General features: G+C 55.6%; 3 protein-coding genes across 3 annotated transcripts; 2 read left to right on the top strand and 1 right to left on the bottom strand.

Annotated features, from left to right (window-relative positions):
* Nucleotides 1-1,505: 1,505 nt before the first annotated feature.
* On the bottom strand, nucleotides 1,506-3,398 carry MFIFM68171_10719 (BZIP domain-containing protein; the record flags this gene model as incomplete). Its single annotated transcript, XM_071066138.1, has 1 exon — nucleotides 1,506-3,398. One exon carries the CDS (start codon nucleotides 3,396-3,398, stop codon nucleotides 1,506-1,508), a length of 1,893 nt encoding a protein of 630 aa, XP_070922239.1.
* Nucleotides 3,399-10,638: 7,240 nt separating this feature from the next.
* Nucleotides 10,639-11,986, top strand: CGR1_2 (rRNA-processing protein cgr1; the record flags this gene model as incomplete). Its single annotated transcript, XM_071066139.1, has 2 exons — nucleotides 10,639-11,071; nucleotides 11,502-11,986. The coding sequence occupies 2 exons, from the start codon at nucleotides 10,639-10,641 to the stop codon at nucleotides 11,984-11,986; spliced, it is 918 nt and encodes a 305-aa protein (XP_070922240.1).
* Nucleotides 11,987-15,270: 3,284 nt separating this feature from the next.
* MFIFM68171_10721 (uncharacterized protein) lies at nucleotides 15,271-16,972 on the top strand (the record flags this gene model as incomplete). The annotated part of the gene is made up of 3 exons (XM_071066140.1): nucleotides 15,271-15,985; nucleotides 16,046-16,319; nucleotides 16,372-16,972. The coding sequence occupies 3 exons, from the start codon at nucleotides 15,271-15,273 to the stop codon at nucleotides 16,970-16,972; spliced, it is 1,590 nt and encodes a 529-aa protein (XP_070922241.1).
* Nucleotides 16,973-17,390: the final 418 nt, after the last annotated feature.

Raw genomic sequence — 17,390 nt, forward strand, 5'->3', positions numbered from 1 at the left:
ATTTCGCGAACGTGGTCAGCCTGTCATTTCATCAAACTCGACAATCTGATAGGCGAACGGTTTTTCTGCTAATTTTGCCCCCAATTCGGGCAGTTTTCCATTCTTGGGCTTTCCTGCCTGACCAAGCAGCGGCAGGCAACGAGATGATAGGACGGGATGCTCGCTTGGGAGCCTTGCTCCTTTCCGTCTCTCTTCCTGGGCTAGCTAGCGCGGGCCTGTCCGGGCTGAGAAGACAGCCTTGGCAGCCCGATCCTTATCTCTCTCCAGCCGCCTACGTCCGTGCAGACAAGATGCAAGATTGGCTGAGACCGGCGGAATCAGGTAAACAGACGGGCAGGCCGGCATGCAGCCAAGGTAGTCGGTACATCAAAACAGGCAACACAACCAACCTCCTCCCGTGGTCGTCAACCAGTCACTTCACCGCGAAATATCCTATCCTTCTGTTCATTGGCTTCGAGCTTGGCTCCGCCTTGTTGGGTATCCAATGAGAATGAAACGAAAAAAGAAAACAAAAACAAGACGCGAGCGAGTGAGCGGCCCGCAGGGACAAAGAGGAAAGAAAAAAAAAAAAAAAAAAGAAAAAGAAAAACACACTTTGCGAACCCCCAGGAGGAAAATGGAAAAGAAAGGGGGAAAAAAAAATAAGGAAAAACAAGATCCAATCTGGTATCAAATGCTTCTTTCCCAACCACCACTTCGCTATCCGCAACTAGAGTAAACAAGGGGAAAAGAAAAAAATAAGAGCAAGAAAAGACGAAGTAACTGTGCCACCAACTTTCCGAGTCCGTAACACCATGTGTCAGATACAGCAAAAGAAATTGAAACAAAGATTCCCAATTCCCGTTTCCCGATTCCCGATTCCCACCCCCCCTCCCCCTCGCTATGTTTATGTAAAACAAACGGACGCTTGTTGAGATGCTTGCGTTGTGTAAGGCCGAGATGTGGTGCTAATTAGAAGGTAGTAGTAGAGTAGTAGTAATAATAAATGATAGTGTATGTGTATGCCGAGAACGAGAAACGAGAAACGAAGGTGAGAAGACGAATCTCCGGGGCCGGCTTAGGCGATGAACGAGCTTTCCAACCCCAATTTTTTTTTCGGCCAGATTGATGCCATCCCCAAACGCCGCGCCAAATGATCGAGAGAGTGAGAGAGAAAGAGGCAGAGACGAAAAAAAACAAAAGAGTGCTCCTTGCTGGTATTTCTTTTTTCTTTTTTTTCCCCTGAGATATCCTCCCTCGGGTTTGCCGGTTGCCCAGCAGGTCCTCTAAAAAGACCCAACGACAAAGGAAAATGCAATAGACGAGAAAAGCAGAGATTAAAGCCAATCTATTTCCAATGTCCAGCCGTCTCGTGTAGTACTGGTAATGCTAAATGTCGATGAACGCGTGTTCGAGGCTGTGTTAAGGGGAAGAGAAATCGTGGATTATTAGATCATGGTGCTGATAGAGCAATCGCGCCGTGTGAGGTCATTCTAGTAGCGACGCTTAGAAAGCGATGGGATCCTTCACCTAGGACCGCCCTCTGCTTGACCCCGAGGTTCTGTGGCCCATCCTGTCTCGTACGGGTGTTTCCTATAACTAGGGTATGGACTGGCGGATTGAGGAGGGACTGACGGCGGAGGAGGCGCGCTTTGGATTGGGGGGGGTGTTGTTGATGGAGGTCGAGGCTGGTCAAACCGTAGCGGAGGTAAGGGGGGCAGCCGCGCCGTTCCCGGGGGGGGGGTGATGTGCGGTGACGGCGGGATACCGAAGGCAGTGGGAGGAGGACCTGGAATTGGCGGTAATGAGGCTGGAGTCATCAAGCTGTACGAGGTAGTCGGGAGCTGTGGTTCGGAATCTGTCCTCCTCCGTCTAGCCGGGGGCTCAAGCATCGAAGGGTCGCCGTACGAGCTCGAGCGCGGGTGAGGGTGAGCGAGGGCATGAGGATAGGGAGCCGGACGAGATTGAATTTGGGAGTGGGAGTGGGAGTGGGTGTGGGTGTGGGTGTGTGACGGGGCTGGAGGCGGCGGCGGCGGCGGCGGCGGCGGCGGGTGAGCAAGAAGCGTGTTGCTGTCGGGCGCAAAAGCTCCTCCTCTTGACGGGATCGGGCTCGGCGGCCCTCGATCAGCCCACTCACTGATGCCGGGAGTGCGAGATACGATCTCTCGCAGGCGATTTCGCTCGCTTCGGTAGAAGTTTCGCTGGTTCTCCAAGTCCTGGCATTGCTTCCTAAGCTCCTCGTTCTTCTTCTCCAACTCTCGGTTTTGATTTTCCAACTTCTGCATTCCTTCCTGTTGCTCCCTTTCGCGCTCCTTCTTCCGCTGTCGGAACCTTGCCGATGCTCCCGCGTTGCGCTGCCTCTTCTCGTCTGCTTGCTTGGATGCCTGGTGGACGTCGACGGGGACCACAATCTCCTCCCCGTGTCTTGGTGTTATGGTCAGGAGTGTCTGGCCCTCTGCGATCTGGAGATTCCTTGCTGCAGAACCTCCAGGAGGCAGCGAGCTGATGAGCCCGGCCCCCCACCTCCCATCCCCCAAAAGTCCAGATGGACCGTACCCCCGATTAGCCGGAAGCGGAGCCGCGAATGGGGGACCCGAGAAGACGGGCCGCCCGCTATGCTCACGCTTTAGGCGTCCAGGCTGGAACGGTTCTCCGTGAGGGTTGGATGGGAGGCCGTGGCTCAAACTCGGCTGGGAGAGCGATCGAGCGAGGCCAGACGGTGGCCGAGTCGGCGGGGGTACAGCCGTCCCTTGGCCCGGTATGGAGCCATGAAACGGCGGGGTTCCTCCAAGAGCCTGGACGTCGTGCGATGTTGTACCGCTTCTCGGTCCGGCAGCGGGAAAGTTCGCGAGATGTTGTGCCTCTACCGTCCTCAGAGCAGCTCTGCTGAGACTGGTTGCCCTGGGCGACTTTGGCGTCAGAATTCGTCGCGCAGCCAAAGGATAGGGGTGAACGATGGGGGGCGATCCCCGGTCAACAGCGGTCGAAGCTGCGACGGGCGATGGTGTCGGGGGGGCGGTTGGGTTAGTCGGTTGCGGTGTCGCTGACCCTTGGGCTGGCAAAGCGAAAGGGCGGGAGGGCGACCCTTCGGACCCGTATTGGCCTGTTCCCATGGCGGACTGAGGGTTTCCTCCGGCAACCGAAGGCTGTGTAGGAGTTGCGGCCGGCGCGATCAAGGCCCCGTGCGGTCCCGCCGGGTTTGAAATATCGCGCGAGTCTACGGCCCTGGTTCCGGGATACTGGTCTCTCTCATCTCCCCCGGTTACCGTAATGCCACCGGGACCGTGAAGTGGCCGAGCTCTCGGGTCATCTTGAGGTACACGGCTTCGCCGAGATGGGGGAGAGGATGCTGCAGCTGTCGACGGAGACCGCAAAGAGTGGCGGGAGACAGGGCGAGGCGCAGATTCCCCCTGCGACATCTGTTCCCCTTCGTTCTTTAGGTCTCGGGGACCCTGACATTGACGTCTGCAACCGTTTTCAGAAAGCTGGGAGGCGGGTTCTTGCTCGGAGCCGACACCCCGCGCCCAGCTCGCGTCGATGCTCTCGCCCAGGCGCCGGGGACCGCAGGCAGCTATCGAGGGCAGCTGCAAGAGGTCCGCGCCAGCCCAGCTTCGCGCTGGTTCTTGGGCCCACCAAGAGAACGATTGGATCGCCACGCTGACTGACTGTCGTCCGAAACAGTGACGTGCCTGTTGCCCTGCCGCTAACGACAGGAGAGTCGGTGTCGGGTGGAGGTAGTGGCGGCGACCCTATATGTCGTACAGACGGCGTGGTCCACTAAAGATCGGAACCTCGCGACGGCCACGTCGGGGACGGAGGGTGAGTGTTCGCCGTCCCGGGCAGCTAGAGCGGGAAGGCCGGGAAGACGCAATAAGTACGTGTTCGAAGCCCACAGCTATTTGGATGTGTTGGCTTTGCGTTCAGTTGGACGTGCCACACAGGTTTCCGGTAGAAAGTCACGGAGCGAGCTGCTTGAACGAAGGGGTGGGGAAGGGGCCCAGCCGTGACGGAGTGACTTCCTAGCTGAGCATGACAAGATGGCAGGTGCAAAGAGACGGCAGGCTATCGACCTAAGAAGTGTACTTGCTGTGTGGGCCGTGGACTGAGCTTGCGGGAGAGACAGCCACTGGGAGCCCTTGCGAGGGCCGTCCGGCAATGAGTGGCTACGAGGGCCTGGGTGCGCTAAAAGCGTCTTTGCCGCTGTGAATGGACAGGACCACAGAGCACCAAAGAACCTCTTGTTTTTAGCCGTTCCTCTCTCGTACTCTCTATGTAGCGGGGCAATGATACTGTGTCGGGAAGGTGTCAAGGAGCTCGAGGGCAAATCTAGAGCTGGCAGCTGGGCGGCTATCGTGAGAATCAGGCGGCGACGGCGTTTTTGATATTGGCACCCCAACCACTTCTCGGGGAAACAGCTGGATCCTGTCGATATCTCCGGAAGGAAAGCGGACAGTTAAAAGAGATGTGGAGGAGATTGGATGCCCGGCCTTAATGGCGAGTTTCTGCTGCCACAGCCGACCAGCAAACCAACCCTTTAAAGCAGCTGGGTGGATTTTTCCTGCCCATGTCCTTTACAATACACCCCCATTGCGTCCCGGGTCGACAGGGCCCAGCACCGTCAGTCGGGAAATGGTTGTTTACCGGGGTACGAAGCAGCCAGGGGGCCATGCTAGGTAGTTGTGTGCTAAGACATAACGGGGCTTGGGTGTGCTTCGTTCTGGATTGGTTGGCCCTGGACTCTCCTCCACTCCCTACCGCTCGCTCGTGTTTTTTCCTTTTTCGAACCGAGTATGACGGACGTGGGCAACGTTCTTGACGCAAGACGAAAAAGCCCGTCAGGCCGAGAGTGGGTGACTTGCGTGACTCTCGATCAGAAGCCCGATATGCTCGAAACCCCCCTTGAGACCCAAAGAACCGGCGCCGACTGTATGGATGTGGTGGCTCGCATCAGCAAGCAACCTTGCACGCCCTGCGAACCCACACTGCTAGTGCACCAGGAGCGGCAGCCAGTTGACGGTTGCTTGGCGGGCTTGGCCAACAGCTTCACCCTCAGATTCTGTCGAGAGCGAACCTTCAGACGAAAGCTCTCTTCTGGAGCGCATGAACTAGTAGATGCCCGAACCAGGCCGGTAATTAACAACCCCGTATGTCGAGCAAGCCGACGGCGACAAGGCTATATTTCTCTCATACCATCCACGAAGGATCCCCTTCCGTTGGGCCTGGGGGTTCTCTACCTGCCTCGCCGGCGAGAGAAAAGTAGCGCGGCCGGCGGGCTGTAACTACACGTAGTGTAAATGGTCAATGGGCCCGCGCACGGGGAGATCGCCATCGCCGACGAAGGCCGCCGCGATACCATCTTGGGAAACGGTAGCAGATCCCACCGCACGCGGCTCTCTGCAGCGGGCTCATCGTGTCAAAATCCCCGCGCTCTGGTCTGTCAACACGGCGTGTCTTCGCAGCCAGATACAGAGTGCATCGGCGGTTGGAGTTGTCCAACACATCGGTCTCGGCGGATTAGCTACTAGAGGCACCCCGAGGCTGAATTGGCTGCACAACAGCTCCAGCGCGGGCAGCCTCAGCAGCAGACCGTCTGACGTGTTGGAACCAGGGTGCGTCATCCACGCGCCTGCGGGTTGAGGGCTGGCCAAATCGAGCAAGACAGGCCACCCCAAAGCGGGCAGGGCAGCGGGAGAGGTGAGAGAGCCAGAGCGAGATCTGCACGGTCTGGGTACAAGTCGTGTTGTCAGAGCTCCGCTGAACGTTAGCGGCCAGCTCCAGTCGGGGCGCAAGCTGGCAGGCGCGTCAACAAGGGCAAGGTAGGCATGGGTTGGCGGGTCCGAGATGCCCGTCATCCAAGGCGCAGCGGCCATCGTAGCAGAAATGAGAACCCCAGAATAGCCCGAGACGGACCGTTCCCTGGCAAAGCCTAGCCGGCCGGTTCGACGAACCAGCATTGCGCGGTACCGGCCATGCAAGTGACGCGAACCCGTTGCCATTCGACGGAGGGTAACGTTATATTACGCAGTATACGTTACGGGCAGGGCCGCGGGGATGGCTGATGGGTCTGACGCGGTTCCAAATTCTCGAGATGGGGTTTCTGAGTGGGGAGGAATGGCGGGATTCATCGAGCAGTCTCGTGTCAGTGCATGGCCCATCACGGCTGGGGCCCTGGGCAGCGGGTCTTGCGCTGCCGGGTGCCAAAAGGCATGCCCGACGGGTCCAGTTGACTGATGCAGCGCCAGACTGCGTTGTCCGTGGTTGGTCTTGGTGACCCGATCTGCGTCAAATTCCTTGTCTGGCGATACCGAGGGTTGTGCTATTGATGTTCGTTTCGTTCTTCTTCTTTCCCTTTCTTTCCTCTCTCTCTCCCTCTCTCTCTTTTCGTCTTCCGAGAGAAGAAGAAATTTCCGGCCTCGGTAGCTACATCTCGGAATGTACATACTGTACCAGGGTCTGGGTCAACGCCCGCGGACAACCTGAGGTTCTGGAAGCGCGGGCGGTCGAAGGAATGGGGTAAAGGCGCCAAGAAGAGCCTGGGATAACGAGCGCCGACTGACACTGTGCACACCGCTGCTTCCCGGAACACCCTTGGAGCTAGTAGGTGGAGCATTTGCCGTAGGTTCTGGCAAGAAGCATGTCAAAAGGGCATAGTGGTGTCCCGTCAGACCGTTTTGGCTCCTGATCATGGCTGGCTATGCTTTCGGGGAACGCGGAAGAGCTATGCGCTAGCCCTAAATAACGTCACCTACCTACCCAATTTGTGCATAGCGCAGGTCAGGAGCTTTCCGTTCTGCCATCATCAGTCTCGTTATCGAGCAACTTCCACCTCGCTCCGATAGTCACCGTTTGCCCGGTCTGTGGACCGGCTGACAACTCACCCCTCTCGAGGTTTGCCCCGTGGCACGACATGAAGGAGGTGGTGAATCTGCAGCTGTGGCCCAGTGCTGGTCCTCTTCGATCCTGTCTTACCCGGACACACCCACCGCTGCGGATAGAGCGCGAAGGGGGGGGGGGGGGGGGGATAAATAAAATAAACTAAAATAAAATAAAACAAAAATAAAACATAATAAAACATAATAAAAAAAAATAAAAAAAAAAAAAAAGAGGAGAAAAAAGGTTTCGGCTGTTTCTAATATGCGCGAAGGAGCGTGTCCCTGAAGGAGCACTTTTTCAGGCGATACTGTGTAATTGCAAGGCGGTCCGCCAAGAAACGCCCATATATTGCGTCTAATTTTCCGTCATCTTCGTACCAGCAATCTGATGAATTCCGATGATTGGAAACATGGTCCCGGGGGGAGGCAAGGCAGGCAAGGCGGGCGCGAGGAAGACAGCTACTGTCAGCAGCGCTTCCGCCAGGACCACGCAACGCTTCGCCGCCAACCTGCTTGGATGGAACCTTCCAAAGCTTCCACATCCAGGGTGGCTGACCGCGATTCTAACTGTTTGTGGCAACGGAATCCTGCTCTTTTACCACGCGATGCTGACTTTCCCGTTGACCCGTTGAACCGTGATTTTAACATGCCGTTGTCGTGTCCCAATGACGGCAACCGAGCGCGCTCTGTCGGACTCCTAGCCGCCTGCAAGCCATTGATTAAAAATAAGGTACAACACGCTGCGTCACTCCATCACTTGTGTTTCATGCAGCCCGCATTGACGCCTGAAGCGCCCGCAATCGACTTGGGCTGTCGTGCAGATAGTGCCTGTGCGGGCCACTGTGATTGACACCGTTCTTTGGTTGCGGGGATCGGGTAGCTGCTGATCTGATCACCCTGGTCCAGTACTCGTTTAGCTGGCCATTGCGTTCCAGCTTCAAAGCAAATGAGGCTGCTGCCAGCTCGGCGCTGCGGCCAAAGATGCGGCCGCAGTTACCAACTGAAGCATGGCGGTATTTCTCTAAGCCTTGGATTCCAGGGCAGGCCCTTTCCAAGACTTGCCTTCACCGCTCGTCCGCTGAACCCATGGTGCAAACTCGCCTGTTTACAAGACGCACTGACTTCCAGGGGCTGGGGTCAAGGTCATGAGAGCGAGGACCCGGGCGGGAGACACGGCGGCGGGATACTGATATCATGCGGCGCTGCGCGCCAATACAAGACGGTGGTGGCGCCTCACATACATCGGTATGGTACCTGCTCTAACACATTTGCCGAATCTCCCCACCCACATTGTTTGGGTTTTAGCGTTAAGGAGGATTCGAAGCCGCTGCCAGCACGCGCATGCGCGTGCTGGCAACTGCAGGAAAATGAGCAAAAAAAAAAAAAGAAAGAAAGAAAGAAAAGAAAAGAAAAGAACCCGGAGGTACAGCCAGAGTGAGATGGAGAATCGTACAGCGTATGCTTGTCACAATCGCCTAAATGTGCACATGGCTTATGTGGCGGCGCCTGAGAACAGAACAAACCGGCGGGAACTTTGGGGCGTAATGAGACGATTTGAATCCATCAAAAGCAACAGGCGCATATCATGTGGGGAAAGCAAGGAATCAGAAACTCGAGCCTGCTGTCTAAATCATCAAGGCCTACATGGTAGCTCGCCTAATTGTTTGATAGTACACGTCGCAAACGAAAACCTGCGGTGATGTTATTTGTCTCGATAAAACTAGGCCTGAGACAGATGTGAATGTCTCACCCCTCACTTGTGGTGCAGTGTAAACGCCGGCAACAGCGGAGAGAGTACCACTTGTAAACCGCCCGAGCAGCCCCTAGCCGGTCTCCTTCGCCCTGTTACTTAACCTTGGTCACTCAGACGATGATGGCTTAGATTTATGGCAGGTTTGACTTCCAAAGCGAAGAATCAGGAATGGGCGGTGATGGTCCACAACGGCGGTGTCGATGGGGGACGGCCAGGGTCTCCTTGCCAGCTCACAGAGAATACCCGAAGCGGGAAGATGTGCAGCGACGGTGCATCGATGGCATGCAGCGTGCGTGGGGACCTTGCATGCATCGGAAGGCAGAACCGCCCTCTGTCCAGAGCCCGATGTAACCTTATTCCGGGTCCTTGTCGCGGGTGGAGGAGGGCCGAAAACAGGAGAAGCTGCGCAAGAGTAACACATATTCTTGCACCAAGCCCAACGAGCTCGCAGGAAACTATCTTTGCTGTGACGGACTGTAAGGCGCGTATGGCTGTTGTTCCCAGCATCTGGTCCTGGGGCCTTGAATGTGCCACAGCAGAATGCAAGCTACGTAATCTCGCGCTCTCCCCCACGAACCGGCTCGTTGCCCCCATGCAAGTGCTCCTGCACCCATCCGAAAACAACAGGACGGCAGTTGCCGATTCCAACTTTTGCACACCGAAAGAGCCCAGGAGCCTTCATGGGGATGGAACGACGAGTTTCCTTCGGCTCGTCTCTCCCCAGCTCGGTCCTCCCCAGTGCGACCTGCCACGACGTTCTGGGCCGTTTGGTAAAGTCAGCCGCTGGGAGCCCGCGCAATATTGGACCCTTGATAAGCCACAGTCTCATTCCACGTTTGGCACCCCAAGACGGCAGGCGCGCAGCTGTTGCAGATCATGTGTTTCTCACACAGGGCAGAGACAAATTGGGATAACAGCGGCAATTGAGATGGGCCACGAAATAGGGACGACCCGAGACATTGAAATACCATGCTCTTGAAGCAAATTGCCAAGTGGCGCGGGAAGCAAAGCGATAGGCTGTTGCAGCCGGAATACGGGGATCTCCCACCACTGGATTTTGGGCAGCAACTCAAGGTCGCACCATCAATTTCCCGCGTTGGAGCGCCCGGCCGCGTCCCAGCAGAAGGGACCATGGTTCAAGATGCGCATATGTATGGGGGTGGAGGGCATCCCACAACAATGCCACACGTATCCCATCCCATGGCAGGCGGACAGCAAGCTCGGCACAGAATGAGGCCGACACGTCGTCCTGCACGACAACTCAGGCATTGGATCCTCTCACCGGTCTCCAGGTCACGGCGGGCTACCTTAATCAGGATGGCTGACTTGGCAGGTGACCGTAGCAAGGGAGCCCCGAACGCCCTCCATGGCAACATTTTCCGAGGGCAGCAGATCAACCGCCAGTCACGAGACAGCTATGACATGCGAAAAGTACCAAACTCTCTTTTCTTTTTTACGTTTTCGACTTGGACAGTGCATTTTCTGGGCGTCCAGTGGGTCAAGAGCGTTCGGGCACGGGCACCATGAAACCCCGCCTCCAAGAGCCCCAACAAGTACCGAGAGCCGTGAGCAGAATGCGGCATACCTGGCTGGATTCCTGCTGCGAATTTCGCGTCTCGCTGCCGTTCACTTTCCAGCCTTTCGGGCTACCGTTGGAGCGAGGACAGGCTTCCCCGGAAACAAAATCGCTTCCCGCTGTTTTCCCGTCGGCTATCAAAATACATACAAACCGCCCCAGCGGATCAGAGGGCCGTCTTCCGCCTCCAGAAACGGCGGCTCCATGTCCATGTCCATATCTCGCCCGTCCGGGCCGCCGGACGCTCTACTGGCTCCGCACCTGTAGTGCAGGATCGGGATGATAAAACGTGGTTGCAAGCAGTACTTGCAACCTTCAAGTTCTTGTTTTCCGCAGAGGAATCACTTCCCCGGGAACCCGCCATTCGCTCTTGCGGAGCAAAACGCAGAAGCCGGAGACATCTGCAGACCCCACCGCTCGCCCCAGACCGACCAGCAAGACGACGACAACTCACAACAATGGCAAAGACGAACGCCATTCCGGAGAAATGGCAGGCTGGCGCCCCGTACCTGGACATGCACTGCTCGCTCGGCGAAGGGCCTTACTACGAGCCCACCACCGAGACGCTGCGCTTCGTCGACATCAAGAAGAAGCAGCTCCACACCGTTTCGGTTACTGACGGCCCCTCGTCACTCAAGACGCTCCAGTTTGAGGAAGCTGTCACTGTCACGGCCGACGTCGAAGGTCGGGACCCGTCCGAGACTGTCTTGATCGGGGCCAAGCAAGGGCTGGCGCTGTTGGATCGCAAGTCAGGCAAGTACGAGTACCTGACGAAGCTGCCCGAGGTCAAGCCAGAGAGGATCAGGCCCAACGATGGCGCGGCTGATCCGAAGGGAAGGTTCTGGCTGGGGACCATGACGGATTTCGGGTTGGGGCCGTTTCAGCCCGAAGGTGAGTTTTTATTTTTATTTTATTTTATTTTATTTTATTTTCTATTTTGATTTATTTTTGCTTTCATTTTTTTATCTTATTTTTATCTTATTTTTTTTTTTTTTTCTTTTTCCCATTCATTGTTAGCTTCTCTGTCACCGTGTCACCAGTCTCCTGGAAGAAATGGAAGAGACCACATTCTCCTTTCCACGTGGCTAGCTAGCAGGTCAATGGGCCAGCGAGGGCAACAAACACCACATCACCACGGTATAGTTCAGGCCGTTGTCCCGCTTGGCACAGGTTAATCTATGCCACGCGGTCTGACGTGCTTGCTACGCTTCCGTCCATCTCCGTAATGAAACCAACCCCAATGGGTAACCAAACAGCAAGCGGAAGAATGAGCAAATCTCTAACATGTCACCCAATCACCGCCTTTCCCACCAACAAACAGGTTCCCTCTACCTCTTCCCCAATGGCAGAACAGTCACGCGCTCGCGCGCCGGCCTGACCATCCCCAACTCGGTCGGCTGGTCCCCCGACGGCCGCACAATGTACTTTACCCACTCGACGGCGCGCATGGTCTTTGCCTGGGATTTCGCCGCCGAGGACGGGTCCCTGTCCAACGAGCGCGTGTTTTACCGCCACGACGGGCCCGGCGAGCCCGACGGGTTCCGCGTCGATGTGGACGGCAACCTGTGGCACGCCGTGTACGGCGAGGGCAGGGTGCTCAAGATCTCGCCCGAAGGCAGGCTCGTGGGCGAGATCATCTTACCGACGAGGAACATTACGTGCGTCGAGTTTGTCGGGGAGGAACTGTTCATCACGACTGCCGGGGATGACGAGGGCGAGGGGGAAAGTAAGCGGTTGGGCGGTGGGGTGTGGAGGGTGAATGTCGGGGTCAGGGGGACGGAGAGGTTTAGGTTTCGGTTGGAATAAGGACCGTACGTCATTGTCGGGGATAGATTTTTTTTTTTATGTTTTATTCTTTTTTTCTTTTGGGAGGAGAGGGGGGGTTTGGGGGGGTGTTGGTTGAGTTAGATTTAGAGAGCTTGATCCCGTGTAAATGGGATGCAGTAAACTTAGATCTGGGTGGTTTAGCTACTAGAATGTAGACGGGCATGATGCCCTATGGAGATGACCGTTTTCGATGACGAACTAGGCGGTGTAGTGACCACTGGGCTTGGCCTCTATACCTAACATGAGCTTGACTTGTCATCACCGCCTTTCGGGCGCTTTCAGGAAACAACAACTGCCCAAAGCTGTCTGGGGCATTGTCACCGTTGCAGTGGGAGTTAGCGGAGAAATCCGCCGCCGATGCTACCTAGAAGCAGATCCCGGCCGCGGAATGTGGAATTTAACTTACCAAGTGGCAGACCATCAGATCTCCCTGCCTGCCTGCCTGCCTGCCTGCCGAGCAGCTCGCGGCTCCGTCCCGAGCACGAGCGGAGTGTGAGTTGGAAGGGTGAGGATACGCAGAGTGGGCTCTTCGAGTGCTTGGGTCAATGGCTTAAGTTGCATATGCAGGGTCTGGATCAGTCCCAGAACGTCTGTGGGGAAAGCACAAAGGTATGACAATCTAGAGGCTCGGGCTGTTCAGTAGGGGTCTTGATGGAGGGACGCCCCTGGGCAACGGCGCCTGCTGCCTGCCGGCCGTGGGCATTCCTGCTCATTTTTATCACAAAGAGGGGCTTGGCTGGATCAGAAGGTGCAGGGAACAGCGTACTGCTGCGGACGAGTCACGCGGCAGGTTTCTCTGCGTTGAACCGGAACGGGCGGAAGGCGGCTTAGGTCGGGTACTGCAGGCCAGTTGTCGGAGAGACTTGTCATTCCCTCCGGCCCACACGGGCTATTTGGACAAGAGGGGGCGGGAATGTAGGGCATGGCGGTGGCTGGCTAGTTGGTGACAGTGATTGTGTGACGAGCGTGGGGAAAGGGCGGGTCACAACTGGGCGAGGGCTCAACGAGGCTCGTCCGGCACGGCGGTACTTGACGATTACATCGAGGAACTTACTGTGTACAAAAGCGATGATCCAGCCATTGGGATCTCGAGGGGATTTCGGCAGGCTCTCGGCGGCGTTGTGGGGGTGTACCTCGTTTGTCTTGGTCTAGATTGTGACGCTCTTGCAACTCCTTCACTGCTCTCCACTGCTCTTTCCTGCTCTCCGCCACCCCCCGCCCCAGATGACGCTGCCATGGCGCCATCGGTGTGACCCGGGCGGAGATTCTGACCATGGAACTGAGGGTTTAATCGCTGTATGAGACTGGGATTGGTTCGAAAGAGGCGGGCTGGGGGGCTGGACGGAGTGAGCGGAGCCGGGAAGCAGGGGGCAACAGACGGTTCTTCTAGCCAATCCTCACCGGAACGGTGCAATATTGGCTGAGGATAATCAGGAGCGGTTCTTTCGAATGGCCTAGAGGGCTTGCTAACGCACACGGGACGGGATGCGACGTCCTCTCGGGCAAATCGCTGTCTGTAGGCCGGTCGATGGGGCGTTAATAGTATGAAGTGACGCGATGCTATGGTTGACTCCCTTTGCTTCTACCTCACCGGTCCCTAAAAACCCTGAGCTCGCGCCGGGGAAATCCGAACCTAGATTCTCCGTACGAGAGCGGCTGCTGCCGCCGGCCGAGCTTTCGCCTACCCTCGAGAACCCATTGGCTCAGGATCGCTGAGTAGTGGCTGGGGAACTCTGCCCCGAGACCTGGGCACCTAGCTCTAAGCCTTGTGTTCATGATAGAAGGATATATGAAGTCACCATACGACAAACACTGAAGAGAACGGTACGTTCATAGGCCAATAGTTAGGAACTTGACGGGGTTTGCCGTTCGAGGCCGACGAGACGCCGAGAGAAGGGTGTCGCCGCTGCTCTCGCTAGTACTTATTATTCCGTTGCCGACCTGACTAGATAAGGTATCCATGCATAACTGGGCCGCGAAATCTTGTCCGAACGGGCAAAGTTACATAGGTACTGTATCGGCCGCGTCCCGCTCGTCGATGTCGCTAGGGTGTGCGGGGGGAGGAAAGGGAGACAGACGATCAACCACAGACATGGTGTGCACCTCATTTGATGCCCTTTTATATTAACTGCAAAATGTTGCGCAAATCCAGCCATACCCACGTGTCGCCGTATCCCTCTTGGTCAACAGGAGTATGCTCCGTTGGGAGCGCAGCAGGAGCAATGTGAGGCAGAAGGATGCTTCCATGCCCACCGTATCTCTGTGAAAAGAGGGGGAAAATAAATAAAATAAAATACGGAAGAATCAAAGCTATTAGCTGTTCGAACAATGGACCTTCCAAGTTGATACCCAATGAAAAGAATTGCTTTCGGATTGTAGGCGACTACTCACAGGCCCCCCGGTATACGGCGAATTGGCTAACGGAACCCTAACCCTCTGAAGATGGTAACTAGGGTTAGGGGTTAGTTGCGGAATTTGTGCACAACGTCTGGCTACCAAGAATGAAGCTGCCTCGACTAAAATGAGGAAAATGTCACAATAATACACTAAAATTGGAAACGGCCGTTTCAAACTCCCTTTGGCGTTTGGCTAGCGGCGTTGGGCGATGTTCATTGTCACGGCAACGCTGTCGACGACGGTGATCGCCGCCCGGGTCAGTCTCCCCATTGTTGAAGACGACCTGGAGCTGCCCCCTATTTACTAGCCCGTGTAAGGCATGCGCGTATAGGAAAACCAAAGAGGGATATAAAATCGAATATGTGGAACCGGGGACTTCAATTAGTTTGATGGCGCGCGTGATATGCGTTGATGTTTCTCGAGATATATATATATAGAGCTTTCCAGGTAAAAGCCGCTAAGATATGCTGAGGCATACTAAGACGTACTAATACTTGCCAAGATTTGATGAAAACAATTGGAAGTTGCTTTTTACATCTATTAATATCTCAACGCGTGTCAACCTCGCCATGAAACTGATGGAAGATCTGGATTCTACATATCCGATTGTATATCCCTATGTGTTCTTCTTGTGCGTGCACGCCTTATGCGGGCTGGTAAGTAGGGGGACAGTCTCGCGTCGATGGGCCAAACTGCCTCGATGTTGACAAAAGGGGGATCAAAAGTGGGGCTAGTGGTGTTTGCAGGGCAACAGGGATAAATAAACTGCAGCCCCCCCTGCTGCTGCCTGCTTCGACCCCCACTTCTAGAACACTTCAACCTAACATCGTCCTGTGCCGTGGCCGAACTGGTTGCCCATCATCGTGATGACGCCAGACGGATTCGATCATCAGCTTATCCCCGGTGTTCTGGATGTCAGCGACGCGGACTCGCTTTTCGGAGGCGCCGACGACGTCACTGACCTGGCTTCCATCTCTACGGCAGTCACTCCAGTCGGGTCGTCGCCGTGGACCACGTGCGGGCCGGGGCCGTCATGGCCGCTGCAGCCTCAGCTGACTCTGCCTCAACTTTCCCTACCTCAGCGTAATCTACCTGTGTCTGCTCTGCCCGCAGCTCCTGATCCTCTCGGTGCCTCGTTTTTATCGCATCCGGATGGACACACTTCAGGTAGTCTCGTGGTTAGTAACCAGTTTCCAGGTCATGGTACCCCTGATACTGGACCGACGCAAGAGCTGTCTCCCGATGAGACGACTCTAGATACGGTCTTTGAGCAAGAGTGGGAATTGATGATAGGCAATGGCCACCCAGTTAATCCGTGTACAGCCAGCCAGGAAAGACAGGCGGCACCGGAAGCAGACTTTGGAGGACACGATTTGTTGAGAGCTCCCAATAACCAGCCAGGCGATGCGCAAACAGAGAGCCAGCAGCGCGCGACCGAGCAGGATGACAGTTTCATACCACCGTCGCGAATTCCGGGGTTCCGCTACGCCAAGAGCCAAACTAACGTCCATAACCGGGTGCGCCGCCGAGTCGATCAGAACCAGCAACAAGCCGAGGAGCTTTCGCGCTACGTCACCCTCAGTAAGCTCTCCATCTTGCCCCTTCCCCGGCCTTGACCTATCAGTAGCTAATGGAGTGCAGACCGCCGGATCAACTTTAACGACCTCTACAATCAGCTCGAGCTGGGTATTCCCGAGGGTAAGCGCCTACGCAACAAGATCAAGGAGCAACTCAAAGTGCCACCATTCAGAGGATTGGTCGAACAGGCCAGCTCTGGATCCTTAGAGACGAAGCTAGCCCTCATCAGAGCTTCTTTCTACATGCTGGTCTTCGAGGGCTGGGGAAGCGATTGGTTCGGCATTGGCTGCCAGACCGCCCAGTCGCGGACCCTATTCTGGCCCACAGACTCATCAATGTAAGCCCTTCTTCCCGAGCTTACAGGAACCGTGCTAACTCGCCATGACTAGTCTCCTGGTCGGGTTTGTCAGTCTCCTTTACAAGGTCTTATCCAACCAGAAAACGGCATATGCAGCAAGTACCTTGCGTCGCGAACCCAGGCCCCAGTCTTCCGGTACTGACTCGACTCGTTCACCCTCCCTGCCCCTCCCACCCATGCTCCCACTGGGCGAATCATCTGTCACGTCGCCAGACACTCCAGACCTTGCAAACAACCAACTCCACTTCACCTCCTTGGCCAAAAACACCACCACGGCCAAGAAACGCAAGCATGCCGAGTCGGTCATGGGCGTCGGTCGTAACGAGCCAGTGTTGGAGGTCAAAGTCCCTCGTAACGCTAATCTCACCTATAACGTCTACGTGAGGGACCTTGCCGACGGTAGTGAGCTCACCCCCGGCACCACGTGTCGACATGTCGACATGATGGAGCGCGGCGCCTTCTCTTATCTCAGTTCGTTTTTCAAGGCTGAGGGACACACGCCTGCCATCACAATCCAGACCCCGTTTCAACTTAAAGAAATCGAGAACGACGAAGACTGGGATCACGCTGTTCTCAGTGTCTACAATGTACGGCGGTCAGGCGGGGTGGTGGTGGTTGACGTTTGGGTATAAGTTGGGAGAGTTTTTGCTTCTGGTTGTGAAAAGATCCATAATATAGTGGCGATGTACGTGGTGGTGTGAATTGCCATTCTTTGTCGCCAATACGGGATCGATGGGATACGGTACAAAAAAGGTTGGGACGTTGAACGACTGCAGTGCCTCTTAAGTTACAGCAAACCGAGCGTCGCCTGGGAGTTGGAGGGGTGGATGGAGTGTTATTCACGATTATTCTGCTTGGGCTGGGTTTAGTTTTTTTTTTTAGTTTTTTTCAACTCTTTTCCCATCTCCCGCTCTTTTTTTCAGGAACGCTTTGTATGCCATTGTGGGTACATTGCTCATTTTGGAAGCGATTTAAATTTGTTGATGGCATGTTGAGATGGCGAAGCTGGCAGCGCAATAATCTGTAAACACCGCCAAGCAGAGAGTCAGG

This window comes from Madurella fahalii (assembly GCF_045866475.1).
Source record: "Madurella fahalii IFM 68171 DNA, scaffold_6, whole genome shotgun sequence".
In the NCBI taxonomy this organism is placed as follows: Eukaryota; Fungi; Ascomycota; class Sordariomycetes; order Sordariales; genus Madurella; species Madurella fahalii.